Source organism: Vulpes vulpes, chromosome 6 (assembly GCF_048418805.1).
Source record: "Vulpes vulpes isolate BD-2025 chromosome 6, VulVul3, whole genome shotgun sequence".
Classification (NCBI taxonomy): domain Eukaryota; kingdom Metazoa; phylum Chordata; class Mammalia; order Carnivora; family Canidae; genus Vulpes; species Vulpes vulpes.
Genome location: NC_132785.1, coordinates 62500811 through 62522390, shown reverse-complemented (window position 1 = coordinate 62522390; position 21580 = coordinate 62500811). Strand labels below are relative to the sequence as shown.

The following is a 21580-nucleotide window of genomic DNA, read 5'->3' as shown; positions in this document are numbered from 1 at the left end:
CAAGCATCCGTGTTAGCTACAGGGATGTTTGGCAGGAAGAGGAGACATCTTTAGCCCAAGCTTCAACCTGGATGTCTTTTCACTTTTTATTATAAAAAAATCTTGATTATATGCAAAAGTAAAAGACTAGTATAATGAACCTCCATGTACCCAGCTCAACAATCATCAGTTAATGGCAATTCTGGTTTCACCTGCACCCATTATTTTGAAGCACATCACAAACATCGTGTTATTAATCATAATCAATCTTTAAGTCTCTTGGGCCATAGTTCATCCCACAGGAAAAAATATACCCCCATAAGGAACTTTTAGGACATGGCTTTTTATGTTAATTAGTTAAAAGATGATGTAAAGACTTGTATTTGTGTTCATTAATTGCAGTGTCTTTACGGCATGACATGAATTTATAGGATGGCGCTCCAGGAATTTACAGCTGTAGGCAATAAAAGCTTGATTCACATGAGAGCTAAACCTTTCACTGTTGTCCAGAAACCCAGTTAGATCCTAAGTTCATGTGCCTCCTCTGCTCAAAGCAGTTCCCCACTCTGCCAATTGTGTCCCATCCTTAGGACATCCCTGCCTTAGGCCCTTTGCATCAGTTGTTTCTTCCTGTCTGTTCTGCTCTTTCCCATATATCCATATATTTCACATATCTCCCTCTTCTCCCCCTTCCCCCAAGTAAGCTTTTGGCCCAACTTGGAGCTTAAACTCACAACCCTGAGATCAGGAGTCGCATGCTCTACTGACTGAGCCAGCCAGGCGCCGCGCCCTGACATATCTAATTCTCTTAATTCCTTCAAGTATCTGTTCAAGTGCCCCCTTATCAGTGAGGCCTTCCCTGACTACCGTCTGTAACATTACAAGTACCTCTCTTTCTTTACCCTGTGTTTTTTTCTCCAAGTAGTCATCACTACCTGTCTTATATTTATTACATTTTATGTCTCTTTCCAGTAGAATGCAAGCTCCATGAGACCAGGAACTATGTATGTTTTTTCCTTCCACTGAACCCCCAGTGCCCAGAATAACAGCAGACACATCAACTTGCAGGTCATCTGTATGCCACATTTTTGAAACTACAAACACTTAAGTACAACTGGGTCCCAAGCACTGCCCTAAGCACTTAAAAATATTACCCTATTTAATCCTCCTAATGACCCCACCCAGCAGACACTGTTATTATCATTCTCCATTTTACAAAAAGAGAAACTGATGCAGAGAGGTTAAGTAACCTACCCAAGGTCATACAGCTAGTAAGACATCCAAGCAAGTCAGGTCCCAGAATCTGCACTTCTAACCCTTGGGCACTGATGCCTTTCAAATAAAACATTTAAGAAATATTTCCAGAATGGGATGCGATTTTCTCTTTCTTTCTTTCTTTCTTTCTTTCTTTCTTTCTTTCTTTCTTTTCTTTCTTTCTTCTTTCTTTCTTTCTCTTTCTTCTTTCTTTCTTTTCTTTCTCTCTTTCTCTTTTCTTTCTTATTTTCTTTTAAAAGCATTCAGATTTCCAGAGCTGCTATTGCTAGGTGCCATCAGATTCTGAACAGTCATGAATAGTGTCCTGGATGGGGGCCCCTCCCGTAAATAAAATCAAAGAGAAAGCTGCCGATATATCTATAGTGTTTTGCTTAGAAAGACTGCAGACGACCTTTTTTTTTTTTTTAGAGCAAAGAGCGTGGTGGTCTCTCTGGCCAGGTGATGTGCGTCTGGTGCCGCTGCAGCCAGTGCCTGTCACCCACGTGACCTTCCCTCCTCTAGGGAGCAGGTGGGGCAAGGGCAGGACGCGGCGCTGTGTGCACCCACTCTCGTAGGAGGGCGGTGGGGGGGCGGGCACCTGCGCACAGGGCCGCCCACACTGCAGGAGAGCTTATTAGAACAGCATTTCTTCATTCTCCGTATCAAGTTGTCCTGCTGTCCCCTGATGAGGTTTGTTCGTTTAAAGGTAGTCTGTGTTTGTGTTTTAATTTCACGGGTTAAAATCGGCTTCAGGAACAAAGCCCCCGGAGCACCCAGGAAGGCAGGATTTCAGCTCCTGAGCTGTGAAGCTCCCGGGGGGGGGGGGCACGACGGCACCCACAGGACGAGTCTAGCGCGTCCTGGCCGCCGGGAATCCCGAGCTCCTACCGTGGCGTCGCGGGAATTAAGCACGCAGGTTTCACCCTCCCCGGAGGGCGCAGGGGCTTCCCGGGCTCGGCCGCCGCGGCGGGGGGCGCAGGTGCAGCGGGCGGGGCCCTGCGTCCCCCGGGCCCCTGAGGCCACGCCCCCACGGTCCCAACGGCGCCACGTGGAGGCCGACCTTGCCCTGCGCCGGAGGGGGGCGCCCTAGCCGGCCGCTCGCGGTCCTCCGCGATCCCACGCTCCCTTGCGCCACGCACACGTCCGGCAGCTCCGCAGAGCTCCTCTAGGCCAGCGCGGCGTCTCTCTGTGGTGCGCCGCCGCATTCAGAGTGGGTGTCATGGCGGCCGGCGTCGAGTTGGCAGGACTTGCCCTCGGAACTGGGGAAAGTCATTAAAGCAGAGGAAGTAGTGGCCCAGGCGGACGTTGGGGCGGGCGGAGGAATGAGCAGGGGCCCCGGGGGGTCGGCCGCGGCACTGGAGGCGGACCCCCGCTGACGGCCCGGGCCCGGCCTCCGCGTGTCTGGGCCGAGCCCGGCGGTTGGGGGGAGCCGCCGGGAGCCGGCGTCGCCGGGGAGCCCCTCGCCGCGTGGTCTAGCCCGGAACCTTGGGCCCGGACCGGCCCGCGGAGGCGGAGGTTCCGGGACGCTTGGCGGCATCGTCCGACGACGCTGGACGCGGTCGTCGTCCAAACCGCCGCGATGTCGTGGCTCGGGGGCCTGGGCTCCGGCCTGGGCCAGTCGCTGGGGCACGTGGGGGGCAGCCTGGCTTCCCTCACGGGCCAGATCTCCAGCTTCACGAAGGACATGCTGCTGGAGGGCGCGGAGGCGGCGGAAGGTAACAGCTGGAGCGACGGGGGGGCTTCCTGGGACCTTCCGCAGTGTCGCGCCCCCTCTGTGTCTCTACGCTCCTTTTGCCTCTTCCTTAGCGACTTTGTCTGGCGGCCGAGCCTGGGGCCCGGGGGACCGCTCTGCTTCCCCCCTGGAGGGCCGCGGCCCCTCGGACTGGAGTGACAACTGCTCCTGCGTCCAGTCGTTTATTTTTGTTTGGTTCTTCCACGCCCACCGCTTACTCGGCCTCTGCTTTGGGGGCGGGTCTGATTTTCATCCTTTCCCTTCACACTGACACAATTAAAAAAAAAAGTATCTGTGCGTGGCACAGTCACTTTTTTCCCTTGGAGTTTTGTAACAACTGAAGCAACTGATGAAAATCTTTATGACGCTCAGGTTCCTTCTGACTTGAATATATTGTTAGACATTGGCTGTGTTTTCCTCTTATTTTACATTTTTGCTTATTCTGATGACACAGTACAGCGTTCCAGCTGAGATGTATTTTTGTGCCTAATTACCCATTCCACGTATGTTTCTCCAGTAAAACAAGGACGATACCCATCCTTAGCAACTCTCCTTTTTGACGTCCTTGTTTTGCTTTGCTAATGAATAGTGACCCAGAGTCACATAGTGATTGATAGTTAACGTTAATATTTTGATTTCTTGGTTTTTTTTTTCCATAAGTAGTATTTAGATCTAAAGAGTACTGTATCTGTTTATTTTTTTTTTTAAAGAGTACTTTAAATTTCAATGGAGGTCTGCCTCCAGAGAGATGATGGGCTGGTCTTTTGGATGAGAGCATTCTTTGGATGATTTTATTTCTTATAAGTAAATAAATTAGCATTCTGGTTTAATTTCTTTATCCTGATATAATTGAAACTTCATGTTTATTGGGTTGAAATAAAGATGGTTTGAGAAAAAGTCTATTCAGAATTTGTCTTTTTAAAAAGGAGGAGCTTTGGAGAGCTGCTGAAATCCATTTTACTACTTGGAGTACACCTCGGGTGGGAAGGGCAACAGGTGGGACAGGTTGGGGAGAGACTGAATGGGACTCTCCCTGTGTTGGGGAGGAGGGTCATGTGACCTTTAAATTTAGAACAGAAAAGGGCTGGATGGCATGGGAGATGACTAGTCTCTTCCCAGATCCTGGTTAGGGGAAAACAGCTGGATACTCCTAGAAAATATGCATTCTCCACCCCCACCCCCCCCATCTGACTGTTTATAGGGTTAAGGTGGAATGCTTTTTGTTCTTCCTACCAAATATATTCCTGTATTCTCATTCTTAATGGTTTCATCATCTGCCCAGTCTCTTAAACTAGAAACCTTTGTCACCTTTGTTTTGCTTCTTTTTCCCATTTCTTGTTTCCATTTGGTCACTAGATCTTGTTCATCCTGTGCCAGAATTGTTCCTTATATTCCTCTTTTCCTTTATTACTCCCTCTGTTTCCTTTCGTTCAGACCCCCATCCTCTCTCCCATGCACTTTTTCCTTCCGTATCATGTCACCCATTTCTCCCTACTCAATCCCATGTTCTTTGTGCTGCCAGTTTTCTAAAACACAGCTGCTTTAAAATCTTTTAGCTCTGCTCTTTACAGGATAAAATCCAAAGCTCTTGGTTTTGGGAGACCAGAAAACTGTTCTCAGATCAATGTCCCTTTTCTAGTCTTACCTCTTATTCCTTCCCCTTCTCTCCAAATTGCCATACATATGCATGTTCACACACTTATGCTCTTGCACCCAGAGCTTCTGCCACATGGAACCTTGTGAAGTCCCTACGACCCCAAACCTTTGCATGGAAAGCCCTTCCTTTTCTACTTCCTTCTTTGCTTGGAAAACAGTTTTTTCCTGTTATGACCTTGCTCACGTGCTGGATACTTGGCGCAACCATTCTCAGTCCGTGACAGGCTGAGTTGATTGCATGTGATCCTCTGGATCTCTCTTTGAGAGCACTTACCATGTTGAGTTATAATTTACTTCTTTTCTAGATGCTCAGCATAGGGAATGTACATATATATGTTATCCTTATATTACCAGTATTTGGCACCTTCCCACATAGTATAGGCACAGAAAAAATTTGCTGATTAAAATTTGTGATTAAAAATCTGCAAAGTTGCTTAATGCTTTTATTATCTCCCTTTCTAATAGGACTTGCTTTTAACACCTAATTTATTGATTTTATAAATCATTAAAAGGGTCAAAATACAGTTCATTTATTCATTTAACAAGTATTTATTGAGCATCTACCCTGTGCCAGCAGTGAACAAGATAACAGTTCCAAAATAGCACTGTTGGTACACCTTCAAAATTATCCATATTTGCAGTATCAGAAAGTTCCTGTTGTACCAAAAACTACTGATTTATTCAGGATTAGGAGCTTGGGCTTTTCAGTTAGACATGGGTTGGAATCCACCTCCATGCATTACAGGTTGTGGGATCTTTGGCAAATTCTTATTTAGCCTCTTTAAAGCAGAATTCCCTTATCTGTTAAATAGATGTAATCATACCTGTCGTGGGGTTGGGAGGATTAAGTGAAATCACGATTGTAAAATACCTAGCAGATGGTAAGCATTAATAAGGAGTAGCTGTTTTTGTTTTCCCTCAGTGAGGAAGTTGTTTTTGGTCTGTAAAATATCTCCCCTTTATTCTTAAAAAGACCAGGATTTTTATTTTTTATTTTTATTTTTTTGGAGGCAGTAAGGAGGAGAGCTGCATAAAACTATTTTTATCCCTCTTTGAAACAATTGCTGCTTCTAACATTGACCCTCCTAAACAGACTAGATTATAATTTGTTCTCTTCTGAGAAGCAATTAGATGATCCTGTTAGAGTTTCAAGCGAGATATATAAACAACCACAGAAGCAAATGCACCTGGTGATTTTCAAAATTAAAAAAAATGGTTTTCTCACTATTCTATACTGAATATCATTTGTGTTTTCTTTTGACTTAAACTGTAAGTCAGAGAAGTTATTTTTATAGTGTTAAAATGGTGTAACATCTCTCTCTCACTGTGTGCCTATCATAAATAAATAAAAAACTTTTTAAAAAAAGAAAATTATAAAATGGTGTAACAAATGAAAAATACTAGTACCTAGGAAAAAAATCTTACCTCTGTGGATGATCATGCTCTGGTGGCATTGAGAGTGCCATTTTGACACTACTGGCCTCTTGCTCTCCCTTTTTTAAAAAAAAATTTTTTAATTTTTAGACTTTTTTTTTAATTTTTTTTTTTTTTTTTAAGTAAACTCTATGCCCAATGTGGGGCTTGAGCTCATACCCTGAGAATAGGAGTCACATGCTCCACTAGATGGGCCAGCCAGGTGCCCTATCTCTGATTCTCCTTTTTTTTTTTTTAATTTACTTTTTATTGGTGTTCAATTTGCCAACATATAGAATAACACCCAGTGCTCATCCCGTCAAGTGCCCCCCTCAGTGCCCATCACCCAGTCACCGCCACCCCCCGCCCACCTCACCTTCCACCACCCCTAGTTCGTTTCCCAGAGTTAGGAGTCTTTCATGTTCTTCTGACTCTCCTTTTAAATGAAAATATACAAGAGCAGACTGAGCTCATTCCCATTTTAAATAAATAGTGCTCCGTGTTACTTGACATAAGTATTCTTTTAGTGCATTTTCATTATTTATTTATGGGTCATTATTATTTGATAGTATTGGAAGCAGAAGTTAGAAATAAGGCCTAAGCGCCAGTTTTATAACTCTCATCTAAAATTATACTAAACCCAAAGAGATTTTAATTTGTAAAACTCAATTTTCCATAATAAAATTTTAATGAACACTTCCAAGGGAGAAATGTAGATGTCCTACATAGATACAGAAGGCAGGCAAAAATAATGACTTATGTACTGATAAAGCATATATGTAGCAGTAGGAAATTGTGATAAAAGTCAAGTGGTATTTGTCTTCTGAATTTGTTCTTGGCTCCACATACCATTCTGTTGAAAGCTCAGTAAAATATATGTACTTCACAATGCCTGTTTATTCATATGGTGTTGATCATATATTCAGTGTATGCTGTTTCTTTCATAGAAGAATTACCTAATTCTAGGAGAAAGGAAGTTGAAGCCATTCATGCAATCTTAAGATCAGAGGTAAGGAAAATTAAAGACTATTATTGAATATATATTTTTTCTTTTTTGAGGGCATGACAGTAAACTCATACGGTTTTTCAGTTCTTTTTACTGTACTGCTTACCACTTTTATCTCTTCTCTTTTATCCCAGTTCTTTTTTCATCTTTTAGATGAATATATTTACATGTTACTCCACTTTGCTGCTTAATATTCCTGTCTCTGCTTCTATGTGCTGGAAGTTGGAAAATGGCCAAGTGTAGAAATATAGAAATACCAGTGGCAACAATTTATCAGGGAATTACCAGGTTCTGACAGTGTGCTCAATTATAGTAGTACATTTATTGAAGTATAATGTGAAGAATGCAATTCTGTTTAATCTAGGCCTTTTAAATCTGCTAACAGGAAAAAAAAAAAAGTGTGATATTTGCACACCAAGAGTATAGGTATAACAAATTAGTTTTGCCATTTTTTTTCCCCATTGTTCGTCAGTGCCTTGTGGTGACTACCTCTGGACATTGTACTTAATGGGGAGGAGGAAAACTTGGAAACGATTCAAAGGAAAACCATAAAGAAAATGATTTAAAAAGAGATCTATTGTATAGTACTAATGACACTCAACTATTTAGCTTTTGAATAAGAACAATGAGGGAACATGTAGTATTTCATTAAGATATTTTTAGAGGACTCTGAGAAGTACGGTTTCCTCTTTGCTGAGCCCATAAAAAGAGAAAATTGGATTTAAAATATCAGAAAGTATTTCCTGATGAGCATTATTGAACTCTGGCCCAGATTACTGAGGTGGACGTAGAGGGACCTCTCAAGAAGACTGTCATGGTTTTATACTGTCTCAATTCAAGGTGGCACTTGGGTGACACTTGAGACGTTAGGTATAATTACCTAGTAAGTAGATGCTTCAGTGACAGATGAACTTAATAAATAACTTATTTATATGGCTGAGATAGGAAATTGTTCCTGTAATCCCTAAAGAAATCTTTAAGAAGGCACTGAATAATTAATACAGGCTCACCCCGAAAAATTAAATGGTAGAGATGTGTGTAGTGATATTAATTTAAGTAAATTTGGGCAGCCCGGGTGGCTCAGCGATTTAGCTCCACCTTCAGCCCAGGTAGTGATCCTGGAGACCCGGGATCGAAGTCCCACATCAGGCTCCCTGCATGGAGCCTGCTTCTCCCTCTGCCTGTGTCTCTGCCTCTGCCTCTCTCTCTGTGTGTGTCTATCATGAATAAATAAATAAAATCTTAAAAAAAATTTTTTTTAAGTAAATTTGCCAGTGTCCATTTGGGGGAAAAAAGTAAATAGGATGAACCTGCTTAGTGAATGTCTGCTCTGTATTGAGTTAGCGAAGGGAGAAGAGAAATCTTCTGTCCCTCTGTTGGTCTCACTTCTAATCTCCCAGGGTTATGGCAAACATGATTCTAGTGTTTAGAAATATTTTTGGTATAATACATCCCCAGATGAGAAGGCCAGTTTCCTTATTTGATGCTTATTCACAATAGCTTGAGCTACTCAAATACTAGAGGACAAGAGACTGTTGGATTTCCCAAGGGCTTTGTTTTCTTAGGTGATTGATTCTTAGCTGTCTGTGCGTTAGTACAAAAGCACTTTATACCTTCACCCCATACATAACTGTGCAATAAGAGAGTAAGGTGAAGCTATGATTGAAGTCATCAGGAAACTAAAAAATATAAAGTTGTATTTAGAAAGTTTTAGATTTTACTTATTTTAGAGAGAGAGAGAGAGTGGGGGGAGAGGCAGCAGGGGAGTGGAAGAGAGAATCTCAAGCAGACTCCTTGCTGTGGGTCTTGATCCCTCAACCTGGAGATCATGACCTGAGCCAAAACCAAGAGTTGGATGCTTAACCAACTGAGCCAACTGAGAAAATGTAGGTTTCTTAAATTTAACCCTCTATGTCCCAAAAAAGTCTCATCACATTTACCATCTGGATCCAGTGAACTCTTAATTTTTTTATATTAAATCATTTTATAAGTAATTTACAGAAGTAGAAATAAAATGATAGTGCAAACTTTATTTAATAACCTTTTCATGGCAAGTCCATATTTTTATTACATATATTTCTGGTTTTGAAAACATATATGTTCAAAATATGTTCTTTGAATGTAGTTAACTGGTTTTTAACTCTTATGCATGAACTGAAATGCATCTTATTTTGTAAATACTGGTTCCAGATTTCACTTACATCTCTAATAGATTTCAACTGATCATGACTTCTGGTTCTTCTTGACTTGTGTCATTAAAACTACTATTTTTGAAAACTGTGATGCCTCATGATTTGTTGATGAGGGCTGTCGTCTTTGTTCCATAATTATAAAGCCAATTTATAAATACCAATTAGATTTAGAAATACCGATTACAGTGATCAGTCCACTGAATTTTTTTCCCTTATGTTATCTTTTTTTTCCTACTCACTTTTTTATACACACGGGCATGTAGCATTTTTCCATGTATGAACTACATCAAGTAAATATTGGTGTGCAAATACCATATATAGTGAAAGAATACCGTCACATAGCCATTTAGTAAAGTTGAATGGCTCAGGTCCTTGTCACAAAATAGTGTGAGGTAAAATCTTTTCCTAATGAATGAGTAACTTGATGAGAACATTGTATTTCTTGTTTGTTCTTAGAAATATATTGTTCACTCATCAATTCTGGAGTTTGAGAAAATCCCTGCAGGATATTATTATGTGAAGACTTGGCTGGGATTTTGTCTCTCCAGCCTGCTCACCACAAGCATCAGACTATGGAATGCTGTTTTCTGTCTCCTCACATTTGTCTTCTGAGTTGTCTAATTAGCTGTGAAATGTTTTTCTCTGTCAGTTTTCTTTTCTTTGGGGAAACGAAAAGTCTTAATTTTCAAATGTGTTCATTGAAAGCAAAAAACAGCAAAACTAAAAAGACGCTACAAGTGGGTATCTCTAGCTTTTTTCATTTTAAAAGGTGTTGTAATACTTCAGGCACTTCAGTCAGAAAACTGGTTATTTCACTATTGCATCATTCTTCTGGGTGACTCTATCAGTCTTCTGTTTTCTCATTGTATAAGACTTTTAACCTAGCTGAGAATAATTGGTGAATGGTAAAATAATTTTTAAAATGGTAAACATCAAAATGTTTCAAATACAGAAAAAATAAGCTCTTTACAATCTCATGAATGTTCTTAGATTTATAAAGGGCTCAGCAACTTCTTATGTTAAGTGCAAGATAGAATAAGTCTCATTTTATAATTTATTTATTTTTAACATTTTATTTTTTTAAGAATCTTTTTTTTTTTTTTTTTTTTTTTTTTTTTAGGATTTTATTTGAAAGATAGCAAGAGAGAGCAGAGCAGGAAGGAGGGAGGGGCAGAGAGAGGAAGCAGGCTCCCTTCTGAGCAGAGACCCTGATGTGGGACTCATGTAGGACTCAATCCCAGGACCCCGGGATCATGAGCTGAAGGCAGACACTTAACTGACTGAGCCACCCAAGCGTCTTAAGATTTTACTTTTAAGTAATCTCTACACTGAATGTGGGGCTCGAACCCACAACCACAACCTCAAGATCAGGAGTTGCATGTTCCACCAACTAAGCCAGCCAAGCACCTGGAGTTTTATTTTATTTAAGAAATAAGTAATTTTTCTCTGTTAGAGGATGTATAAGAAAAAATAAAAGTTATAAGTATCTGTCCTTACAGGTAGGACTACTCAAAAAAGAAACTCAGAAAATAAAGTTGGGTCCAGTAGACCTTGATGGTATAACAGGTTGAGCAGGATGGAATCATTTAAGGATATGAGAACCTCATAGATTTATTTCAAGGGCAGAAATTGTAGCCAGACTTCAGAAAGGGGCTTGCAAGCAGAACTGCAGACAACTAGGGATATGTCTCTCATTTTTACTCTCTGTTCCTTATGTATGTTTATTTGTTTTCCTTTCAGACAAGCCATCCTGGTTCCATATTCCATATAATAGAAAGTATGTCCTTCATGAATTTGGCAACCTTGTGACTCTCACATGGCTAGGGAGGTGAGGGCACCTCACAAGCGATTAGATATTGGCCAAATCAGAAGTTTTCACGTTCTGGTTATTAACCAGAGTTCACTAAATAGACTTAGGTTTTTTTGTTTTGTTTTTAAAGATTTTATTTATTCATGAGATCCCAGGACCCCGGGATCATGACTTGAACCGAAGACAAGACATTCAACCTTTGAGCCACCCAGGTGCCCCTAGACTTAGTTATTTTTATCTGAAAAAGCCAGAGTAGACTTTATTACTGGATTTTTTACTACACTATATTGTGTTACTTCAGTTATGTTTGGTATTTTTCATGTTAAAAGCTCACAGAAAAAAAAAAGCTCACAGAAAGTCATTGGCAGAAGTTGCCAATAGAATAGAAGGTAATTAATTGTGTGGGCCTGTGTCTTATTTGTTTCTTCAAGATAACCAAAATCTATTAGATTTTTGGGGACAGACTCACAAACTAGGATTTGTGTTCATTCCTTTGAATTTCTCTGTGTATTCATAAAATCTCCCTGGATAAAAACTTTCACATCTGTTGATATAAGAAATTCCTGGACTCTTAAGACATTCTCAAAGTGAAAAAGTCTTCATCTTCTAGCAGAACTTTTTTTCCTACCACATCAGTCACTGTTTTCTTAGCTTTCATTCTTAAACTGTGTTTGTAGATGTATTAGTAGAATTCTTAGTTATTTGTGATAATTTGTAAATTCTTTTGCCAAAGAGCTTTAGTGCCCACTTATGTTGCTCCATTATGTCCTTTTTCATTCAAATTCTAGGAATGATAATAGGTTAAGATAATTTAATATTTGAGTACATAAAATTTAAGTAAATTTTATTAAGATTTAGGGGCGCCTGGGTGGCTCATTAGGTTAATAAGCATCTGCCTTTGGCTCAGGTCATGATCTCCATGTCCTGGGATCAAGCCCAGCATCAGGCTTCCTTCTTAGCAGAGTGTCTGCTTCTCTCTCCCTCTGCTCCTCCCTACTGCTGCTCCTCTCTCTCTCTCTCTCTCTCTCTCTCTCTCTCTCCAAATGAGATTTACTTATTTGAAAAAAATAAAAAAGATTTACTTATTTGAGAGAGTGAGTGCACATGTTCTCTCTCTCTCTCTCTCTCTCTCTCTCTCTCTCTCATGAATTTAGGGAGGGGCAAAGGGAGAGAATCTTTAAAGCAGACCCCCTGCTGAGTAGGGAAACCCAACACAGGGGGGCTCCATTGCATGACCCATGAGATCATGCCCTGAGCTGAAACCAAGACTGAGACGCTTAAGTGATTGAGTCACCCAGGTACCTCCAAATTTAAGTAGTTTCTTATTTTTTATTTTTTTATATTATTTATTTATGAGAAACCAGAGAGAGAGAGAGAGAGAGAGAGAGGCAGAGACACAGGCAGAGGGAGAAGCAGGCTCCATGCTGGGAGCCCGACATGGGACTTGATCCCAGGTTTCCAGGATCACGGCCTGGACTGAAGGCGGCACTAAACTGCTGAGCCATCCGGGCTGCCCAAATTTAAGTAATTTTTTAAACATATTTTCCAAAGTTTTCAAAGACTGTGAGGTCTAGATTCATTGAATTAGAATGTTTTTGTCTACCTCAAACTACTTGTGTACTAGTTTTTGAACTCGGTTCTAGTATGGTTTTCAAATTGGATTTTTCAGAAGTGCTTCAGGATCTGGCAGACAAGCAGACAAGGATATGAAGCTTTGGCCTCCTACCTGTACTTCAGCAAGAAGTCTTTTTTAAAAAGATTTCTTTTAAAAATGTTGGGTGGCTCAGCAGTTGAGTGTCTGCCTTCGGCTCAGATTGTCATCCCAGTCCGGGGATTGAGTCCTACATTGGGCTCCCTGCGTGGAGCCTGTTTCTCCCTCTGCCTGTGTTTCTGCCTCTCTGTGTGTCTCTCATGAATAAATAGATAAAATCTTAAAAAAAAAAAATGTTTTTTGCAGAGAAAATAAAAGTTGAAACGTGTAACGTAGTTTATTCATTAATCAAACATAGATTGCCTATTACATGCCAGACCCTGGACATGCAGAGATGGGGGAAACATTGATTGTTGGCTTTTTCTTAGCAAAAGATCAAACTGAACAAGATTTTTTTTTCTGCTTTGGTTCAGAATTTTGTATAATCTCTATAAATATGTTTATTGTACTTCTAACTTTAATTGAAACTGTATTTCAAAGACCAGAATTCTGTCTGAGGATTTCTATATTTTATATCTTTTTTTGTATAAAGCAGTATATTTTTTGTGATGCCATACACATAACTGTTATTAACATGTTTTAGTCTTTTTGTTGAAAATACTTTTTTCTTTATTTCTAGAATGAGAGACTCAAAGAACTTTGTACTGATTTAGAAGAAAAGCATGAAGCATCAGAGCTTCAAATAAAGCAACAATCTACAAATTACCGAAATCAACTACAACAGAAAGAGGTAAAGGTTATTACAGTTACTTCATATTTATTTCATTGTGATGTTTTTAGGAAGATTTTTAAGAGTTATAAATCAAACTATAACATAGATACATGAAAATATTTAAAGAGTGATGAAGTTAGTAATTCCCAACTCAGTTTGATCCTGCTAATTTAACAAGAATGCTAAGCTTTTCTGTTAAATTTATATTTTATAAGCTAACCTTTACTTCCTACCTTCCAAAAGAGGAAAACTTTTAATAAAATATTTTCACGTATCTTTTACTTATAATTTCTGATTTTATGAAACCTAATTTCTACTCTATTTACTTAAAATTGTGGATCAGTGTAATTATTGCTAATGACATTTCATTTTTTTTGTTTAAAGATTTTATTTATTTGAGAGAGAGCGAGTGAAAGAACACAAGCAGGGACGGGCAGAGGGAAAGGAAGAAGCAGGCTCCTGGTTTGCAGGAAGCCTGATGGGGGGCTGTAACCTGAGCTGAAGGCAGCTGCTTAACTGACCCACCCCAGCACCCTGACATTTTTTTTTTTTTTTTAAGATTTATTTATTTATTCATGAGAGAGACACAGAGAGAGAGAGAGAGAGAGAGAGCGAGAGAGAGGCAGGCTCCATGCAGGGAACCTGATCTGGGAATCGATCTCGGGACTCCAGGATCACGCCCTGGGCCAAAGGCAGGCACTTCTCTGCTGAGCCACCCAGGCTTCCCCACCCTGACATTTTTAAAAAATAATTTTGACTACCGTGTTAATGTGCACTGAATTGGCATTTACTTGATGTCCGTGGAAAAACAGAATATCAAGTCTGTTGAGTTGACTTACATTGTTCTGCGAATTTTTCCCCTTTAATTTGTTAGAAATGTTTATTTTGAAATAGACTTATCTCTCTGTGGTGCTGGTAATAGATACAATGTAACTTAAACAGTGTTATAATGTATCCTTAAAATACAGACTGTGTCCATGTTTCTCTCTTTCTTTTTTTTTTTTTAAGATTTTATTTATTTATTCATGAGAGACACAGATAGAAAGAGAAGAGCCAGAGGCAGAGGCAAAGGGAGAAGCAGGCTCCATGCAGGGAGCCTGACATGGGACTTGATCCCAGGACTCCAGGATCACGCCCTGGGCAGAAGGCAGCAGTAAACCACTGAGCCACCCAGGCTGCCCCTGTGTCCATGTTTCATTCTGTGAATTCTCTTCAGTGTTTAGTACATAAATGGAATTCAGTAAATAGTTATATTGAATTGAATTAAACTATTTCTTGTTTAATTATCCAGATCATTTGGGTTTTCTTCAGTTTGTTGATTAAATATTCATTTCTACCATAATAACTTCATATATGAGTTTTTTAAGATTTATTTATTTTTATTGCTTCTTGGCCTTTTGGCTCAGATCAAGTGAAAAGATTTCTTTATTCTAGAGAGAGAGTGGATGTGCAGGCACGAGAGCAGGGAGGGGCAGATGAGAGGAAGAGACAGAATCTCAAGCAGATTCAGAGCTGAGTGCAGGGCCTGAAGCCATGCTCAAACTCACACCCCTGAGGTCATGACCTGAACTGAAACCAAGACTTGGATGCCTAACCAACTGAGCCACCCAGGCACCCTCATATATGAGTTTTTAAAATTTAGATGCAAATAAATAAATAAATAAATAAATAAATAAATAAATAAATAAAATTTAGATGCACTGATTTTTTTTTTAGTTCCTTTAGTAACATACTAAAATGAAAAATAAAAGTAAGCCACAGTAAAGATAAACACTTAAACTTAAGTTTCCAATCTGTAAGGAATTGATTTCATAAAATATAATAAATTACTACAAAAATAAAATTAATATAAAAAAGGAAGATTACAAGTTCAAGGTAAAGCTAAAAGCCCACTTTTTTTTTTTTTTTAAGATTATTTATTTGAGGGCAAAGCGAGCAAATGAGAGACCATGAGTGGAGGGGGATGGGTCAAAGGGAGAGGGAGAAGCAGGCTCCCCCTGAGCAGGGAACCTGATGCAGGGCTCCATTGCAGGACCATGGGATCATGACCCATGCCGAAGACAGACACCCAACCAACAGAGCCACTCAAGTGCCCCTAAAAGCCCACTTTTTAAAAAGATTTAACAGATTATAAAATTTCTCTGTCAAATTGCTTTAAAAGACTATTAAGCCTTACTCTTTAAACTTCTGTACTTGTCATGGACTGGTAGTAAAACATTCATGCCTTCAGTCCATAAACCACACTTTGAGCAACACTGACTTGTAAATATTACAATAGAGCAGTAGTTCCCAACTAGGGATTTACAGCTGAATCATCCGTGACACCTTATAAAATAATATGTTTATGTCCTCTAGGAGATTCTGATTTTGGTGTACTGGGAAGGGGCCATGGTATTGGTATTTTCCAGGAACTCCATAGGTAATTCTGATGTTTACATACTAATTGAAAACACTGCTGTGGAAAATCTGGCATTTTATTTTCTACTTAACTATTGGTATTAGAGGGCAAATTAAGCATTTTAGTGTAGAAATACCTCTTTGTTATTAGAGCTCGCATTTTTTAACTCTATAATGATATAGATACCAATTTTATAATGAGAACTTTCTTTGTATTAAAGCTACACTTGAAAAAAAATTGTGGATTTCAGTGCTTTTTTTTTTTTTCTTTAAAGATTTTATTTATTTATTCATGAGAGACATAGAGAGAGAGAGAGAGGCAGAGACACAGGCAGAGAGAGAAGCAGGCTCCATGCAGGGAGCCTGATGTGGGGACTCAATCCTGGGATTCCAGGATCACGCCCTGGGCCGAAGGCAGGCGCTAAACTGCTGAGCCACCCAGGGATCCCCGATTTCAGTGCTTTTTACTAGAATGAAAGATAATTTATAAATATACTTAAGATCTGTTTTCTACCCTTGTTGTGATATTCATATTCATATATTCATATTCCCCAAAGATGCAATTTACCTTTCATCATTAATGGGCAAATGAATGAAAGGTGTGCACTGATACAAATTTCTTTTAGAAAAGGAGCTCTGATGTGAGAAACCTGTTTGTTATGACACTTGACATAATCATGCTTGGTTTTTGTTTAATTGCTTGGCTTTATATGTATATGTATAATGGTTGGTTGACTCCCAATATCATATTCTTTTCCATTGTGGCAGGATATCGTCTGGAGTAGGTATTTTATGGGAAGCTTATCTCAATTCTCCTTAACTTATTTACTTTTATATTTCGAGTAATCTCTCAGAATAAGTATGATTTTTATGGTAATATGGCATACCTATGTTCATAATTTCTTCTGGACAATGAGTTAGTATTGCCAGCCCTTAGTCAAAACTTTACTAAGGGTTTTGGAATTTTTATTTTATTATTTCCCTGAGTAAAGTCATATTTTCACTGGCTCCTTTTTGCCAAGGCTAAAGCCAAGGTCTCTTTCATTATATGATTTCTTTCTAAGACTCAAAGGCTAGTAATAATAACCACAGGCTCACTGTGTTATCTAAGAATGGATTAATAAAGCATTTCTTCAGTTATACAGACCAGTACAAAGTAACCCCTGATTCCTGGTGCATTTTAAGCCTAAATTCCATATGTAGACTTAAAATCAGTAACGTAAGACTATGCCAACATATGCTCCAAAGAAACTTGCTAATACATAGACTCCTGCAGCTTTCATTTTCCTATCACTTACAGTTGAATAATACAAATGGAACCCTTGAAATTGCCTATGGTACTTGACACCTTAGAATGTAGTAAACCCAAGTTTAACTGAGAATTATGTTGGCTTAGTTAACATAGGAGCGAGATGTTCTTTTTTTTTTTCTTTTCTTTTTTTTATGATAGTCACACACACACACAGAGAGAGAGAGAGAGAGAGAGAGAGAGAGAGGCAGAGACACAGGCAGAGGGAGAAGCAGGCTCCATGCACCGGGAGCACGACGTGGGATTCGATCCCGGGTCTCCAGGATCACGCCCTGGGCCAAAGGCAGGCGCCAAACCGCTGCGCCACCCAGGGATCCCAAGATGTTCTGATCTTTTTGCTATTTGAACCATTATCTCTGTTTTAACTAGTAATCAATCATGTTTGGTTTTTTAATAAAAATGTTATGGTTGGGGGTCTTACAGAAGCCTTGGATTCAGCTGATAGAGTTACCATCATTGGATAATTTTAAACAAATTATTATAACAGTCTAGAAAGAGGTCAGGATGGTTATTTTAAAGTGCCTTCTCTAAAATACAGATTGTAAATGTGTAGGTAGAAATCAGCCATCTTAAAGCAAGACAGATTGCACTGCAGGATCAGTTGCTGAAGCTGCAGTCAGCTGCTCAGTCCGCACATTCAGCAGCTAGCAGTGTACCAGCAGCCCCGGCATCATCTCCGTTCAGCTATTCTGTCAGTCATCATGCTTCAGCTTTCCATGACGATGACATGGACTTCAGTGACATAATTTCATCACAACAAGAAATAAACAGATTATCAAATGAAGTTTCAAGACTTGAGTCTGAGGTTGGCCATTGGAGGCATATTGCTCAGGTAGGTAAAATTGACACGAGTCTTTGAAAACTATTAGGAAAAAATGGTGGTTCTATATGTACAACTTTGGTATCAGAGAGAGCCCTGGACTAGGAAATTGAAGATCTGTATTCTAATTCTGCCAGTGATTTTCTGAGTGGTTTTTGGTCAGGTCATCTTTCTCTCTCAGTCTTCGTTTCCCCCTCTATAGAATATTTGGGAGAAATTTTCAAAAAATTGAGAGCAACAGAACCATATTTTATTTTATTTTTTTTAATTTTTTTTTTTTTAATTTTTATTTATTTATGATAGTCACAGAGAGATAGAGAGAGAGGCAGAGACACAGGCAGAGGGAGAAGCAGGCTCCATGCACCGGGAGCCCGACGTGGGATTCAATCCTGGGTCTCCAGGATCGCGCCCTGGGCCAAAGGCAGGCGCCATACTGCTGTGCCACCCAGGGATCCCCAGAACCATATTTTAAAATAAAATAAAAAATTACAAGTCCAGGACTTAAAAGAGATAAAAATGGAGTTGCTATGATTGAGCTAGCATCTTTTCCCCTGGAGTCTTTGAGGCTTCTTTTTTTTTTTTTTTTTTAATAATAATAAATTTATTTTTTATTGGTGTTCAATTTGCCAACATACAGTATAACACCCAGGGCTCATCCCATCAAGTGCCCCCCTCAGTGTCTGCCACCCAGTCACCCCCACCCCCCACCCTCCTGCCCTTCCACCACCCCTAGTTCGTTTCCCAGAGTTAGGAGTCTTTATGTTCTGTCTCCCTTCCTGATATTTCCCACACATTTCTTCTCCCTTCCCCTCTATTCCCTTTCACTATTATTTATATTCCCCAAATGAATGAGACCATATAATGTTTGTCCTTCTCCGATTGACTTATTTCACTCAGCATAATACCCTCCAGTTCCATCCACGTCGAAGCAAATGGTGGGTATTTGTCATTTCTAATGGCTGAGGAATATTCCATTGCTTGAGGCTTCTTTGATGGCAACTCCAGGGATCCAAGACCCCAGATTGGAAACTACTTGTGTGTGGATGTTCTCTGAGGTTCCTCTTCTCATTAATTATGTGTATGATAAAAATCTGATCATTCGTATTATCCAATACATAAAGCAAACTATTCTGTATTTTGTACATTAGAAATTAAATCCTTGCTATTTGGGCTATAAACTTTCTTTCAAGGAACACTTTGTCTTTTTTTGAAAGATTTTATTTATTTGACAGAGCGCACGTGTGCGTATGCAGGGGAGCAGCAGACAAGAGGGAGAAACAGGCTCCCCGCAGAGCAGAGAGCTAGATGTAGGGCTTGATCCCAGGACCTTGGGATCATGACCCAAGCCAAAGGCATACACTTAACTGACTGAGCCACCCAGGCATCCCTCAAGGAACATTTTTCATCTTATATATCAGATTCTATATACTATTGAGACGTCTGTCTACATGAGACCCAAAGGAAACTGGAATATTGTACATTTGGATTTAATTTCATCAGTGTAGAGAAAAAGTATATAAGTAAAGAAATTATTTTCTTTTTGTGAGTGTGATCTAGTTATATAAAGGAAAAACCCTGCCAATTAAAATTACCTTTTGCTTCCCAAGTTGCTAGAGATTCCCAGTACCCAAAATAAATGGAATGATCACTTTGTCCATCTTATATCTAAAAATGTAATAGTTCTTTAACTACTGTCAAATTGTAGATTTTCTATCCTACCTTTAGAGATTAGGATTTTGTAGCCTATTTTAGGGCCTTGGAAATTGCATTCAAATAAGTAAACATCCCAGGTGATTCTGATACACATTTTAAGAAACATTGCCTAGGATAAGTTTTTATAGGGAAGAGATTAATTTTTTGGTAAGTGTATTTAAACATATCTTGAATATTTACTATGTTATAGACCTATAATAGGATATACTCTAGGTAGAAAAGGCATAATTGGGATCTTTCGGGGGACTTAAGTTTTTAGCAAACCATAGTAAAACTTATTTGTGTTATATTTTACAAGACATTTCTAAATATGTTATCCTAATATATATTAATCTTCATAACTATGAGGTATTTATTACCTCTTTTACAGTTTAATACACTTACTGTAAGTTTAATATATTTACTGTCTCAGTCATGAAGTTGTAATTCAAACAGGCATCTTTTGACTCCAAATCTTGTATTCTTTCTAGTATATTGTGTCCCTCTTTTGATCTCAAGAGCAGCTTTTGGTTCCTTAACATGCTATATATTAAATGTTAATAAATAGACAACATTCAGCTTTGAATGTGAAGAGAAGAATCCAAAAGTTTAATTGTCAAACCAAAGATGATTTTGTATTGAGGTAGAGATCTTCTGGGTAAAATCATTTAAAAAAGATTTTTACTTGGTTATTACTAGAATTAATGTTGGGTAATTGGCATTTTAGAAATTTTCCTTTTAGGAAGCTGTTTCATTTTCATCAGATTTACATTTTGTTAAGCTAAGTAAAATATTCTCTGTTTTCCTTCTTAACGTTGGTTATTTTGTGAGAGTGTCTCCATAATTAACAAACACTTGAAAATTATGTTTGTGTTTTTTTTAGAAAGAGAGAGTTGGGGGAGGGTCGGGAAGAGGGAGAGAGAGAATCTCAAGTAGGGTCCACATTCAGTGAGGAGCCCAATTTCGGGCTTGATCTCACAACCCTGAGATTATGACCTGAGTTAAAATCAAGAGTTGAACGTTTAACCAGCTGAACCCAGACAGACATCCCTTGAAAATTATCTTCTATTTGTTGTGTTTTAAAAGGTACTCAGCATTCTTTTTAATCAGAATTTGTCTGAGAAATGCCCCTTTTTTGAAGAATATTTTTATTTTTTATTTTTTAAAGATTTTATTTATTCATGAAAAACACACACGGAGAGGGGGGGGCGGGGGCGGGGCAGAGACACAGGCAGAGGGAGAAGCAGGCTCCATGCAGGAAGCCCGACGGACTCGATCCCAGGTCTCCAGGATCATGCCCTGGGCTGAAGGCAGCACTAAACCACTGAGCCACCTGGGCTGCCCTTGAAGAATATTTTTTAATAAAATTTGTGACCTTCTCTTTTACAAGAAAACCAATACAATTATTTTCTAATTCTGTTCTGATCTAGACTTCTAAAGCACAAGGATCAAATAGCTCTGATCAAAGTGAAATCTGCAAACTACAAAGTATCATTAAGGTAAGGTTGTTGGAACAATGGCTATTACACATCTAAAATTTTGCTTATTAAAGTAGAAGTGTGACAGAAGGCTCAATTATAAAACTATATAGATTATGATTGTTTTTATCATTTTGCATTTTCCATCTTTTGTAACAGCAAGGTATATAAAAATGTCTGTTTCCAAAATCATTTGGTTTTGAACATTTGTTTTTGTTTTTTTTAGTAGTTTATATTTCCTTAGTTTCTACTTGCTACTGCATCTTGTAAAATTGTCTTTTTTTTTTTTTTTTAAGATTTTGTTTATAAGAATGGGAGGGAGAGGGAGAGAGAATCTAAAGCAGACTCCACATTGAGCACAGAACCCAGTGTGGGACTCGATCCTGTGACCCTGAGATCATGACCTGAGCCAAAATCAA

The 21580-nt window shown here is 39.1% G+C and overlaps 1 protein-coding gene across 3 annotated transcripts in view; it reads left to right on the top strand.

The window, feature by feature from the left end:
• The first annotated feature begins 1743 nt into the window (after positions 1 to 1743).
• The window catches only part of TRIP11 (thyroid hormone receptor interactor 11), an 81442-nt gene continuing 61605 nt past the window's right edge, over positions 1744 to 21580 (top strand). For 2 of the 3 annotated variants that reach the window (XM_025985604.2, XM_025985603.2), the window contains exons 1-5: positions 2813 to 2948; positions 6982 to 7043; positions 13373 to 13483; positions 17725 to 18003; positions 21114 to 21182. In XM_025985604.2, coding sequence (XP_025841389.1) covers positions 2813 to 2948; positions 6982 to 7043; positions 13373 to 13483; positions 17725 to 18003; positions 21114 to 21182 — 657 coding nt within the window. Of the gene's footprint in view, positions 1924 to 2812; positions 2949 to 6981; positions 7044 to 13372; positions 13484 to 17724; positions 18004 to 21113; positions 21183 to 21580 lie in introns of those variants that run through there. The other variant, XM_072761155.1, reaches the window with a different exon arrangement.